The 13,029-nt window shown below is 42.2% G+C and overlaps 1 protein-coding gene across 1 annotated transcript in view; it reads left to right on the plus strand.

Moving 5' to 3' along the window:
* PRAS40 (Proline-rich Akt substrate 40 kDa) overlaps window positions 1-13,029 on the plus strand; it is a 49,119-nt gene that overhangs the window by 12,814 nt on the left and 23,276 nt on the right. The window contains 2 exon segments of the mRNA XM_067115436.1: window positions 3,074-3,157; window positions 5,591-5,727. Of these exon segments, the coding sequence (XP_066971537.1) occupies window positions 3,074-3,157; window positions 5,591-5,727 (221 nt within the window).

Consider the following 13,029-nt stretch of genomic DNA (forward strand, 5'->3'; position numbering starts at 1 on the left):
GATGCATTTAAGGACTAGTCGTGGTCTTAGTGGAATGGATATATAGTAGAAAGTGTGAAACGTGTCCAAGAGTTCAGAGATAAGGTGTTTTCATCTTCTGAATCTTTGTTGACCCCCTTTGCTTCTGGTTCGTCTGCTTTGTAAAGGCCTGTGGCCATAGGGCCTTTTGAATTGAAAACTTCTAGAACGGGGATGTTAATGCTTCAAGTATAAACATTTTGGAAATAAGTCTCTATAAGTTATTAGATAACTTTGATAGTAGCCTTACCACCTCCTCCAGAATAGTGACTTCAGCCTCTAATGTTTTCATGGGTAATCCCCTTCTGGGGAGATTATCAATTATGTTTTTAAGAGAGTTTAGGTGCACCCTCTATGCTCATATCAAAGCATAGGATTGGCAATGAGGTGGTTCTCCTGACACCAAACCTTTATAAGATGATCAGGTTTTGGAAGTAATCCCCATATCGACTAATACTAACTTACTTTCCTCTACTCATGCTAATACACATAGGATGCAAGAGGTGCTTGAGCACTATCTTGAAAGTATGCAAGATAGTGCTATTAGCTGTGAGGTGCATTCACTGAAAATCTTCATATGTTGATGAGGAGCATGCTTTCAAGTATTTAGCCAACTTGTGGAGCTTCAGATTTTTATTTCTTCAAGAGTGAAAAGCATGCTGCACTCCATCACTAGGCATTCCTTGCATGCTCTTTCCTTTTCCCTGACTTTTGAATACAAATTTGAGCTCACTGCCCTCCGTAGAGTACTTAATCTTTGCAAGACTTCACTGTGTCAGATTATGCAAAATCTCATGTTTATATGTTGAGACCAATCATCAGACTGGTCAGGTTTTGTTGAATGGAAAGTATGTCAGCAGGTCATGCTTGTCCTCTTCATGAGCTCATTTCTCACAGTTGCTTTCATGCTTGATGTGTTTGGAGTGTGTATCATACTATTTTTCTACAAACCCAATAATCATAAAATGCTGGCCTTCAAGGTGGAGGTTAGCATGGAAGAGTGTTATCTTTGCTTCAGGGCCATTTTAATGTGATTTGGGCATTTGTAGTAGGCCTTTTTTCCCCTTCAAGGTGTATCAGGTTGATGTGACAGGAATCTGTTGCACAGAATAAGGCTATTTACAATGAGTGGGTTTGTAGAAAGCATGCTATTCTAAGAAAAATGTTTATATGTGGTATCATTTTTACAGCTTTATGATAGAGGTAAAACATAGTGTAAATCAAGAATTTTACCGTTATGTTAATTTGATAGTGATTCTGCTTCTCAAAATATATAAGACAGTGTCACAAGAGTAAAGTTTGATTTGCAAAGCTTTATAAAAATGTTTGCTTCAAGGCTGTTGTTGCTAGTAGGTAATTTTTGTTTGGTATCTTCCTCTTAGCTGACCAACTTCAACTTACTTGCTCTAATTTTCACCTCTAACTGAAGAAAAGATGCTTTTTGGTAAGCCCCGTGAATCTAAAACTGACTTGCTGGTTTTTTTTTTAACTACTTTAAAATGATAATAATGTAAGTATCAGGTGAATCAATCCTGGACCAGATATTTGATAAGAAGGATGTTTTCATAAATAGTCATTCACCACCATTTCTAATTATAGTCTATTGATTCATTGTAATAGTCTGTCCAACAATAGAACTGCTCTTCCTTTCCTCTGTGGATGCTGTGTAGAATTAGAACGTGTACTCATTTATTTTTTAAAAAAAGATTACACTTAACATACCAGAATATTAAATACAATGGATCATCTTGGAAGAAAATTACTGCAATTGCAATCAGTGTATACAGACATGTCCAAATCTCTCACTAATGTGGGATTTACTGCAATACCTCCTAGTAGTAAAATCAGTTTTCGTCATCTAATACAGTCTTTGTTAACTAAGCAAAATTGTTCTGCCATCTTTTCTACTGATAAGATTTTTAAAAGTGCACCTACACATAAGTTTGGAGTTTTTAGTAGTTCTAGATCAAACATAAACATTTCAGTGAAGGATTATATGGTGTCTGAAGTCTATTAAAATCAGAAAATGGCAAAATGATAAACATTAAGCCAGTTAGACTAGTATTAGTTTTATGGCAGTCATCAGATGTTTAGATTGGTGACAATAGATATTTGACAGACTCTGAATATTCATTTGATGCTGTTTTAATTAGCAAGACTCCTCAAGATTTATAAAACTTGAATAGATTGCATTTTTTTTATTGAGGGAGGTAGAACCCATAAGAAATCTAAGAAAAACAGAAGTAATGAAGATAGAATATTCACAAAGGGATGAAATAGCATTAGATGGAGAAAGGATCAGTTAGGTGAAATATTTCAAATATTTAGGAACAGTTGACTGGCTGAATAAGATAAGGAAATAGAGTGAAATTATATAAAAAGGAACGCTAGTATTATTTATATTATTAAAGGGACATGAATTATAGTATGACCCTGAAACTACATCTAGAAGTTTTTGTCAATTTAGAAACAAAACTGTAATAAGATATGGAAATAGAGTGAAATTATATAAAAAGGAACCGTAGTATTATTACAGGGACATGAATTATAGTATGACCGTGAAACTACATCTAGAAGTTTTTGTCAATTTAGAAACAAAACTGTAAGAAGACTATTTGTAATCAGATGGGAGAATAGAGTGAGAAATGATAAAATAAGGGGAAATTACAACAGTTTCACATGTAGACGAGGTCATGATGAAAGGGAGATGGAGATGGCTTAAGCATATCTTCTACTCAATTCCTGTGAGAATAGTATATGATTATATTAGGTGGGCTTCTGCGAGTGCCAGAAGAGTTGGAAGAACCAGACTTATTTGCATGAAAACTATGAGAAGGGAGGCTGGAATTTTGTGGAAGACAAAGTACAGGAAAGATTTGAGTGGTAGAATTTCACAGAGGCTGTTTGTGTAACACAAATAGTGTATGTGAAATTGGCATTTTGTCATTTTTCTGGGACACTGGTAAAAATTGAACTTGTGTCAAGCTGATGAAATTTTAATTGTACTTGGCATTACTTTTGAATATTGTTATAACTAATGGTATGCATATTCCAGGACTTTTTGATATGGATGGTATGGTTGAAGCCAGCGTGATGCCTTCACAAGGAGCCTATCATTCAGATGAAGAGGACACTGATGGTAAGCATGTGGGATTATGATGCCAAGTACACTGTTCATTGCTCTGCAGGATTCTAAATTATGGTCATGCAATCACTGTGTAGATGTTCTGAGAAATACCAAATATATTTTTAATTTGGATTTTGATTTCTTTCTTTCTCATAAAGTTACTAACAGGTTTATTATGAATGTTTGATGAAAATGTAACTAAGTAATTTACTTTATATAAGAGTAATTTTTATAATGAAATTTTATGATGAAATTTGATGTATAGTCTCTGTAAACATACTAGAGGATGAAGTATGAACACAGTCTTCCTTGTGCATTCAAGCCATTTTGTAGCTATGCCTTTTCGGAGTTTCCCTTTTCTTTGTAAGTGCTCATACTTCCACTTCCACATGACTTGTGTTGTTAACTCTTATTGACCAATAGTTTATCAGTCACGACATTACTGTGGTGTTAGTCTTTTTCTGTTGTCAGCTTTCATGTTTTGTTGCATATTTCCATAAGTAAGGTTAGATGCCACATGTGCTCAACTTTTTTGTGCTCTTGCCAAGATTTTCACTTGTTCCAGTACCTCATCTGTACTTCCAATTTCCCTATGGTGTTTTGGGCCTTCCCACTGGTTGACTTCCTGCCACTTTTCAAACCAGTTGTGTCTCTCCTCTCTCCATTGTTCCAGCCTCAGAACACAATTTTCTGCTCCTTTTTTATAATATGAGCTTCCCAGTGCAGTCTGCCAATGAATCCCAGTACAGTTCATGTATTTTGTAGTGACATTTTCAGAATCCCCTTCATTTTATTAGGTGACAAAGAGTCTGTTGCATATAGATGTGTCATAAATTTTTGCCGTGTTTTCTAGTAGTAGTATACTGTACTCTTTATTTACCAGTACTGTAGTCCTGCAATCTCTTTCCACTTTATCCATGCTGCTGTTTTTATTGTAATTGCCTTCTCAACTCGTCCTCATACTCCAGCATGCCAGCAAGGTAACACTAAATGTTTATCTCTCCCCCTCTGCCCTACACATCAGTTCGGCTATCTCTGTACAGTTCATTTTTGATAGGCAAAGAGGCACCAAGAATATCATACTCCATTTAAACTTTTCAGTCCTGAGCATCTGACACCACCATTAGCTTTCATTTCTCTTTCCATTCCATTCTTTAAAATTTTGAACATTTTTAAGACCTCTTCCTATAATTCTGCAGTTAACAAGTAGTGTTCTACACACAGCAGCTTCTGTGCAATCCTTTGTGTTATTATCTTCAAATAGCTTAACGAGACCACTGAGTAAAGGGGTTAATGTTTATCCTTTGTGGACATTCTCATAGATCTCAGAGTCTTCTGACATACCTGCTACTGTCCTCGTTCAAGATCTTACGATAAACAGAAGTACCATCACTTGCTCAGTGTGTCTTGTAGTTAATGCCTTTGTAATGCTTCTCTGTCTTATTTGCCTAGTATATCTGCTGTAGTTGCTTCATGGAATAGACAACTTTTATGGTTGATTTCCAAGGACAAAATCACTCACAATTGATAATTTAAAATTTCTGTTAAACTTTCTTTTAGCACCTTCCACACTTTTGTAGGATACTCCAATATAATCTAATTCCTACTCTGTAGGTAAAAGACTGAAGCTTCACATACAGTATATGTACGTATATATACATCCGTGGGTGGTGGGTATCAACAGTTTATTTAGTGGATCCACAGTCATTCAACTTCCCTTCTTCTATGTAAACTATGTTATCCTGTGACACCATTCACTGAAAACTTTGCTCACAGTATCCACAGGCCACATTTCAAATAGCGCATTCTCTTTTGCTACTTTCGAAATATGCTAATCCTGGATTAATTTATGTTAATTTTTAATCTTCACTTCTGCTATAGTGGCAGAGTTCAAGTACTGTTTGTTTTTTTTATTTAAATGTAGATGCATGGCCAATAAACTTTGAGGGAATACAATTTACAGTAGTGTGTTAGGTCCCTTCTGCATGTTTGATGTAAATTCTGTATTCCAATCCCTTGAGCATCTCATCAGACTTATTGAACTGGCTGAACTACTATATAAAACAGTTGTGTCAACAAACTTTACTATATCTTGAATATGAGGCAGCTTTGTCATATCTAAAGAGGACCAGTTCATTTTTTCTTAGTAGCGGCTGGGCTAGATTTTGTCTCCTGTACTTCTTAGTCCTCTCAACATAGACAATTTTATTTCTTCACATAAACCATTCTTGTAAAAATTTTCTTCCCACCACTTCCTTTGGTTTATATTTCACGCTGCAGTTCACCCGAGTACACATCTTAGTTTTTATTATTACACAGGCATAGAGTAATTAGTATTTGATCAGGTTGTTTCTTGTTGTCTAGGAGAATACTGTGCATAAGAAATTTTTTAATTGTTTTGAATGTTTAATTTCTGTTGTGACAATACTTGACTGTGATTTTCAGATTCAAATCATGATGAAGGGATACATATCCCTGGTGGTCAGGATAGAGTTCGAGACATTGCTCAGTCAGTCCCAGTAAGTGTGCCTATGTGGCCTGGGTCACGTCCTAAGCAACTACCTGAGCCACTAAACATTGAAGTAAGTCGCTTGTATTCTTTCTGGTTTGTAGTTTTGTTTTGAAAAGGGTAGTTTTGTACATGCAACTTACCCGTCAGATATATACTTAGCTATAGTCTCCGATGTTCCCGACAGAAATTCAAATTTCGCGGCACACGCGACAGGTAGGTCAGGTGATCTACCATACCACGCCGCTGGGTGGCGGGAATAGGAACCATTCCCGTTTTCATATCAGATTTTCTCTGTCGCTGGTTCCGGCAACATCTGTTGTTGGTTCCTTCTGCTTTGATTTTCATTTTTCGCTTGCTGAGGATTATTTTGGACTGACCTTTGGTGACGTATTGGATCTTTGGCTTGGCTTACGCTTTTGTGGACTGTTTTGATTTTGGCTTTGGTATTTTCTTAAGAATGTCTGATCAGAGTGTTGCACCTGTGTTTCGTGGTGTGTGTTAGGTCTGATTGTAAGGTGAGACTACCGAAAGCTTGGTAGATCCTCATTCTGTGTGTTCGAGGTGTAGGGAGAATGATTGCTCTTTTGAGAACACGTGTGTTGAATGTGAGAATCTCACTGATCTGGAATGGGAGGCGTTGAACTCTTATGTACGCAAGTTGGAGAAGGACAGAGTTAGGAAGGCTTCTTCCAGAAGCTCAAGTAGGTCTCTTTCCAAGGAGGTAGATTTAGAACCTAACACTCTTCCAGATTCTCTGTCACTCCAGTTGTTTCAGCTCCTTCTCCCTTCGTCGAACCTGTGGATTCGTCGTTGGAGATGGCTGCAATGAAGGCTACGATCCGCAAGATGCAGTTGCGGATGCGTTCTTTGGAGGAAAAGAAAGTGATAAGTGATAGTGATTTGTGTAGTGTCCCCAGTGTAGTGGAGGGGGCGTCTGACCGGCTCGCATTGCTCCTAGGCCTAGACCTCTTCCAAACTCCCAGACCCAGTGGAGGAGGAATGTCGACAGCCGCAAGGGGGATGAAGAGCGCTCCCAACGGTCAGGCGTCCCTTCGGCAGCGCCTGTTGACGCGTCCCAGGCTGCCTTAGATCGCCGTAGAAAAGGGATCTTGAAGAAGTGTTTCTCGTCTTCTGCTTCTTCTTCTCCTAAACGTGGTTGGAGTTCGGCTGAGGAGTCGCGCCCTTTGAAGAGGACTTGGAAGGCTCCTAGAGGAGACGCATTGGACTCTAGCCCTGAGCGCTTTCCCTGAAGGTTCTCCTGTTGCAAAGAAGAGAACTCGAAGATCTCCCTCCTCTTCTTCTGGTGGTCAGGAGTCCACCAAGCAGATCCTGGTAGGCCTCCAGGCTCAGCTCGCTGCTCTTGCTGGCTCTTTATCAAAGAGCTCCTCTCGTCGGAAGGATGCCTCTCTTCCGATCAAGTCCTCCAAGAGACACTCTTCTCCCAGCAAGTCGTCTTCTGTGAAGCGTTCTTCTCCTGTTGCGCCCCTCCAGCAGCAGGGCTCCTTCCAGGCTCTCTCTCCTGGTAGGCGCTCCTCTCCTTGCAGGCGCTCCTCTCCGTCCAGGCGCTCCTCTCCTGGTAGGCGCTCCTCTCCTTGTAGGCGCTCCTCTCCTGTTAGGCGCTCATCTCCTGGTAGGCGCTCCTCTCCTGGTAGGCGCTTCTCTCCTCGGCGCTCTTCGTCTCCGGATAGCGCCTCTCCACCCAGGCGCTCGCGCCCTCGTCGTCGTCGGTCTTCTCCTGTTGGAGATACTTTCTCCACAGTCAAACGCTCTGCTCGTTCTTCGCCTCGTAGAAGTTCCTCTCCAGCCTCCCTCTCGTCTGTTAGGCGCCCCTCTCCCAGCAAGGGCTCCTCTTCCGTTCGAGCCTCTTCTCCTGTCAGGCGCCAGTCATCTTGCAGGCGCTTCTCTCCGGATCGTCGTTCTCCAGTGGACAAAGGCTCCTCTCCTTCTAGGCGCTCTTCTTCTGATAAATGCCCTTCTACTTAAAGACGTTCTCCTCCTCCTTCTGGCCTGGAGGCGTTATCGGAGGACGATTCCCCTAAGGATATCACCATTTCTGATTACAAGAGGTTGACAGCTCTACTGGTTCAGGAGTATGGAGATTCCCTCAAGCCTGCTTCTCCTCCTTCCCCTGGTTCCATGCTCTCGAGCACCAAGGCCTCGAAATCTTCCTCTTTAGTTAAGATGCGTCCCACGATCTCCATGAAGAAAGCTCTTAAAGGTTTGAGAGTGGCTCTCTTCAAGAAGGATGCCGGCAAGACTGTCTTCTCCTTGCCTCCCTCTAGGCTTTCGGGAAGAGCAGGAATGTGGTACGAGACTAGGGAGCCGATGGGGTTAGCTCTCCCCTCTTCAGCTGGCTCAGACTTTTCTTCGCTGGTAGATTCTTCCAGAAGACTCTCCCTTAATTCGGCCAAGGCTTCTTGGGACTTTGTGAATTGGACCATTTCCTCAAGGGCCTTTTCCGTGCTGGAAGTTTTCAACTTCATGGACTGGTCTCTGGGGCCTTAGCCAAGAGGAGTCTTGAAGAGGATTCAGTCAGTATGGAGGACCTCAGCAGTGTGTTGTCTTGCCTGGACAAGGCTGTGAAGGACGGCTCGATGGAGATCGCTTCCCTGTTCGGCACTGGCCTGCTTAAGAAGAGGTCAGTATTCAGTGCTTTCCTCTCCAAATCGGTCTCTCCTTCCCAGAGGTCTTCCCTCTTGTCACGCTCCTTTGTCTAGCCATCTTTTCCCAAGAGACTGTGAAGGAGGTCTCTCGTTCTTTGTCTGAGAAAGCTTCTCAGGATCTGCTAGCTCAGTCGTCTAAGAGGATGAGACCTACTGCTCCACTTGCTAAGAAGGAGAAAGCCCCCTTTCAGGAGCCCTTTCGAGGATCCAGGTCTATCAGGAGGCGTAGGCCTGAAAGAAGATCTAGACCTTCAGGACTCCCTTCCAGGAAGTCCAAGTGAAAAGCAAGTCCTCCAGACTCCAGTAGGTGCCAGACTTCTAAAGTTACGCCGAAGCCTGGGCACAAAGGGGGCGGACGAATGGTCCTCTCTGTTTTGAGGAAGGGTACCTCATTCCCTTCTTTTCGAAACCTCCTTGACAACAACTCCGAGGAGTTATCGGCGAGATACAAGGATCCTGTGCGGAGGCAAGCCCTTCTTCTAGCCGTCGAACAAATGCTAGAAAATCTGCAATAGAACCGGTGCAAGATCTTCACTCCCGGGATTTTACAACCGTCTTTTTCTTGTGCCAAAATCTTCGGGAGGGTGGAGACCGGTCTTGGACGTGAGCTCCCTGAACTCGTTCGTCATAAAGAAGAAGTTCTCTATGGAGACGACGTCTTCAGTTCTGTCGTCTCTTCGTCAAGGAGATTGGATGGTGTCCCTGGACCTTCAGGATGCTTACTTCCACGTTCCCATCCATCCCTCCTCCAGGAAGTTCCTAAGGTTCATGGTAGGCGGCAGAACTTTTCAGTTCAGGGCTCTGTGCTTCGGACTTTCCACAGCTCCCCAAGTGTTCACGACCATTCTCAGGAATGTAGCTCACTGGTTGCACTTGGAGGGGGTGAGGATTTCCTTGTATCTCGACGACTGGCTAATTCGGTCCAGTTCAAAGAACCGTTGTCTGGAGGACCTTTCTGACGTTAAACCTGGTCCAGTCTCTAGGACTTCTTGTAAACCTCGAGAAGTCTCAGATGATTCCTCAGCAGGAAATTGTCTACCTGGGGATTCGGATGGATTCTCGGGGTTTTCGAGCGTTTCCCTCCCTGGAAAGAAGGGAACGCTGCCTTCAAAAGGTGACAGACTTTCTAGAGAAAGACAGATGTTCAAGCGAGGAATGGATGAGTCTGCTGGGGACCATTTCCTCGCTGGAACAGTTCGTTTCTCTGGGAAGGCTTCACCTCAGACCTCACAGTTCTTCCTGAAAGAATCTTGGGATCGGAAGTCCCAAGAGTTGTCGGATTCCTTCCAGATCTCATGTCTAGTAAAGGAACATCTCCGTTGGTGGTTAGACCCACAGAAGCTGGGTCTAGGAATTCCTCTGCAACCGCCGAGCCCTCGCCTAGTGTTGTTCTCAGACGCGTCGGAGTCGGGTTGGGGAGCGACACTAGGCTCGGAAGAAGTGTCAGGCACCTGGGACACGGATCAGAGGTCCTGGCACATCAACATGAAAGAGCTAGTAGCCATTCATCTAGCTCTTGTCCAGATTCGAACTTCTGGTCAAGGGATCAGTAGTTCTTGTCAATTCCGACAACACCACAGCCCTGGCTTATATCAGGAAGCAAGGAGGGACTCATTCCTTCTCCCTGTACATTGCAGCAAGGAACCTTCTGTTGTGGGCGGGGAGAAAACATCGTTCTCCTCACCAGATTTGTTCAGGGAGAAAGGAATGTGAGGCGGATCTGCTCAGCAGAAAAGACCAGGTTCTTCCCACGGAATGGTCTCTTCATCAAGAGGTTTGCGAAAGGCTGTGGTTTCTGTGGGGAGACCTCATATCGACCTCTTCGCAACCCATTGGAACAAGAGGTTGGAGAACTACTGCTCCCCAATCTCGGACCCCAGAGCAGTAGCAATAGACGGCCTTCTCCTAGATTGGGACGGTCCAGACGGCTATGCTTTTCCCCGTTCAAGATACTAGGGAAGTAATCAGAAAGTTCAGTTCTTCAAAGGGCACCAAGCTCACCCTGATCGCTCCTTTTGGCCATCCAGGGACTGGTTCACAGAGGTACTGGAATGGATGATAGACTTTCCCAGGTCGCTCCCTCTCAGGAGCGATCTTCTCAAACAGCCCCACTTCGACAGATATCACAAGAACCTTCCCGCTCTAAACCTAACTGCCTTCAGACTGTCGAAGGACTGGTTAGAGCGAAGGGATTTTCGCACAAGGCTGCTAAGGCTATCGCCAGAGCCAGAAGATCTTCTACCTTGCGCCTCTACCAGTCGAAGTGGGAAGTCTTTAGGAGATGGTGCCGATCTAAGAAAGTGTCCTCTTCCAGTACCTCTGTAATGGAGATTGCGGATTTCCTTCTTTACCTAAGGGAGCAGTGTAACCTGGCGGTTTCCACCATCAAGGGGTATAGGAGCATGCTGTCCTCAGTTTTTAGACACAGAGGTCTGAACATCTCTGATAATAAAGACCTTCACGACCTTATAAGGTCTTTTGAAACTTCAAAAACAAGTCCCCTAGACCTCCCAGCTGGAATTTGGACGTGGTCCTAAAATTTTTAATGTCTGATAAAAGTTTGAGCCTCCTCGATCTGCCTCTTTCAGGGATTTAACCAGAAAATCGTTGTTTCTTTTTCGCTCTTGCTTCTGCCAAAAGATTGAGCGAATTACAGGCTTTGGAAGGTTCTGTAGGCTTTAAGAAGGACTCTGCAATCTGCTCCTTTCAGCCTCTCTTCTTAGCAAAGAATGAGAACCCTTCAAAACCTTGGCCTAGGAGTTTTGAGGTCAAAGGACTCTCCGATCTTTCAGGACAGGAGCTAGAACACACACTCTGTCCAGTAAGAAGTCTTAGATATTATTTGGAGAGAAAGAAACAGCTCAGAGGTAACACTGAAAGTCTTTGGTGTTCTGTCAAGGATCCTTCAAGAGCAATTTCCAAGAATGCCCAGGCTTTCTTCATTAAGGATGTTATCAAGGAGGCTCATCTTTCATGCAAAGAAGAACATTTTCAGCTCTAAGAGTTAATGCTCATGAGGTGAGAGCAATAGCTACTTCTCTGGCTTTCCACAAGTCTTGGTCCCTCCAGTCTATTGTGGACTCTACATACTGTAGATGTAACTCAGTGTTTGCTTCTCATTATTTGAGAGATGTTCGTGTGACATATGAGAAGTGCTTCTCTCTAGGAGCTTACGTAATGCTGATTCGGTGCTGGGTCAAGGAGCTGAAGCTAATCCTATTTAATCTAGTTTTTGGTTTGTTACTTTTAATTATTTGTTGTGTTTTTAATTCGGCTGAAAGAGAGTGTTGAGGGTCTCTCTCTTTCATCTCAGACACTAACAAGGTTAGGCTTGGTCAGGTGGTCGGTTTGGTTGTTAGCTCCTTGTAGTTTTATTACCTAGCTCTGTCATGTAAGAGGATAGCCCCCATTGATATGATTCAGGTAGAGGGCTCTGTCTTGTAAGTGGGTTAATCCCCATTGACACGATCCATAACAGGCTCTGTCATGTAAGGGTTTTTTCCCCATTGATATGATCCCGAAGGGCTGTCAGTCTTAGGTCACTTCCTCGCTGAAGCTCTTGAGGCATGCAGACTCATAGACAGTATCCATGAAGTCTTCTGCCCAATCAGGTAAGAACCATGGTTTTTGTTTATTCCTACAACATATGTTGTTTCCATTTTTTTAGTTATTAGCTGTCTCTTGCCCTCCTCCAAGGGTGCCAATCAGCTAAGTATATATCTGACGGGTAAGTTTCATGTACAAAAATGATATTTTTATGATAAAATAAAGTTTTGTACATACTTACCCGGCAGATATATATTTAATGGCCCTCCCAGCCTCCCCTCAGGAGACAGGTGGAAGAGAAAATCTGATATGAAAACGGAATGGTTCCTATTCCCGCCACCCAGCGGCGGGTATGGTAGATCACCTGACCTACCTGTCGCGTGTGCCGCAAAATTTGAATTTCTGTCGGGAACGTCGGAGACTATAGCTAAGTATATATCTGCCGGTAAGTATGTACAAAACTTTATTTTATCATAAAAATATCATTTTTAATGCTAACCATGGCTTAAGAGTTCTAGCTTGTCAAATTAGTGATTAAATATGATTTTCTGTGGTTCTGTATGCTTCTGTACTATAAACAAGCCTCTTTATTTCCTTCATGCTTCTGTACTGCAAACTACCTCCTTACTTCACTTAATGCCTCAGTGCTAAATAGAAGCCTATCAGTTGATTGCAGAATATATTTTTTTTTTTGATCTAGCAAAGAGGGAACATCACTGAATGAAAGTCCTTAGATCAAGGGCTTTCTCATTTCACCTGTCAAAGCAGTCAATGTTGGCCTTGGTTGTATTGTGTATGATTAATGTGTCAAGTGCTCTTCAGGTTGCAGTCAGTTTAGTAATGATCATTATTGTTATTAATAATGTTTATTTTCTCTTTTTAATATGTATTCCAATTTTTCAAAAAATAATGTGAGAGACAGATTGGGAAAATTAAGCATAAAAATAGGAAAGCTAGCAATTTAGTAAAATTTCTGTATAATTTCCTTACATATTTGCTATTGTAAATCAGATTGTTCTCTAAAAAATAAAAAGCTCTTTAACCATAGAATAAACTATAGACTCGGGGCATCAAATATATCTAAATCTAACCACCAAATTCTGTTATTTATATATAAACTAAGTTAAGTTTAAGTGATTTTTTGTCATCTTGAAACATTGTGT

The sequence above is a fragment of the Macrobrachium rosenbergii genome, chromosome 13 (assembly GCF_040412425.1).
Source record: "Macrobrachium rosenbergii isolate ZJJX-2024 chromosome 13, ASM4041242v1, whole genome shotgun sequence".
In the NCBI taxonomy this organism is placed as follows: Eukaryota; Metazoa; Arthropoda; class Malacostraca; order Decapoda; family Palaemonidae; genus Macrobrachium; species Macrobrachium rosenbergii.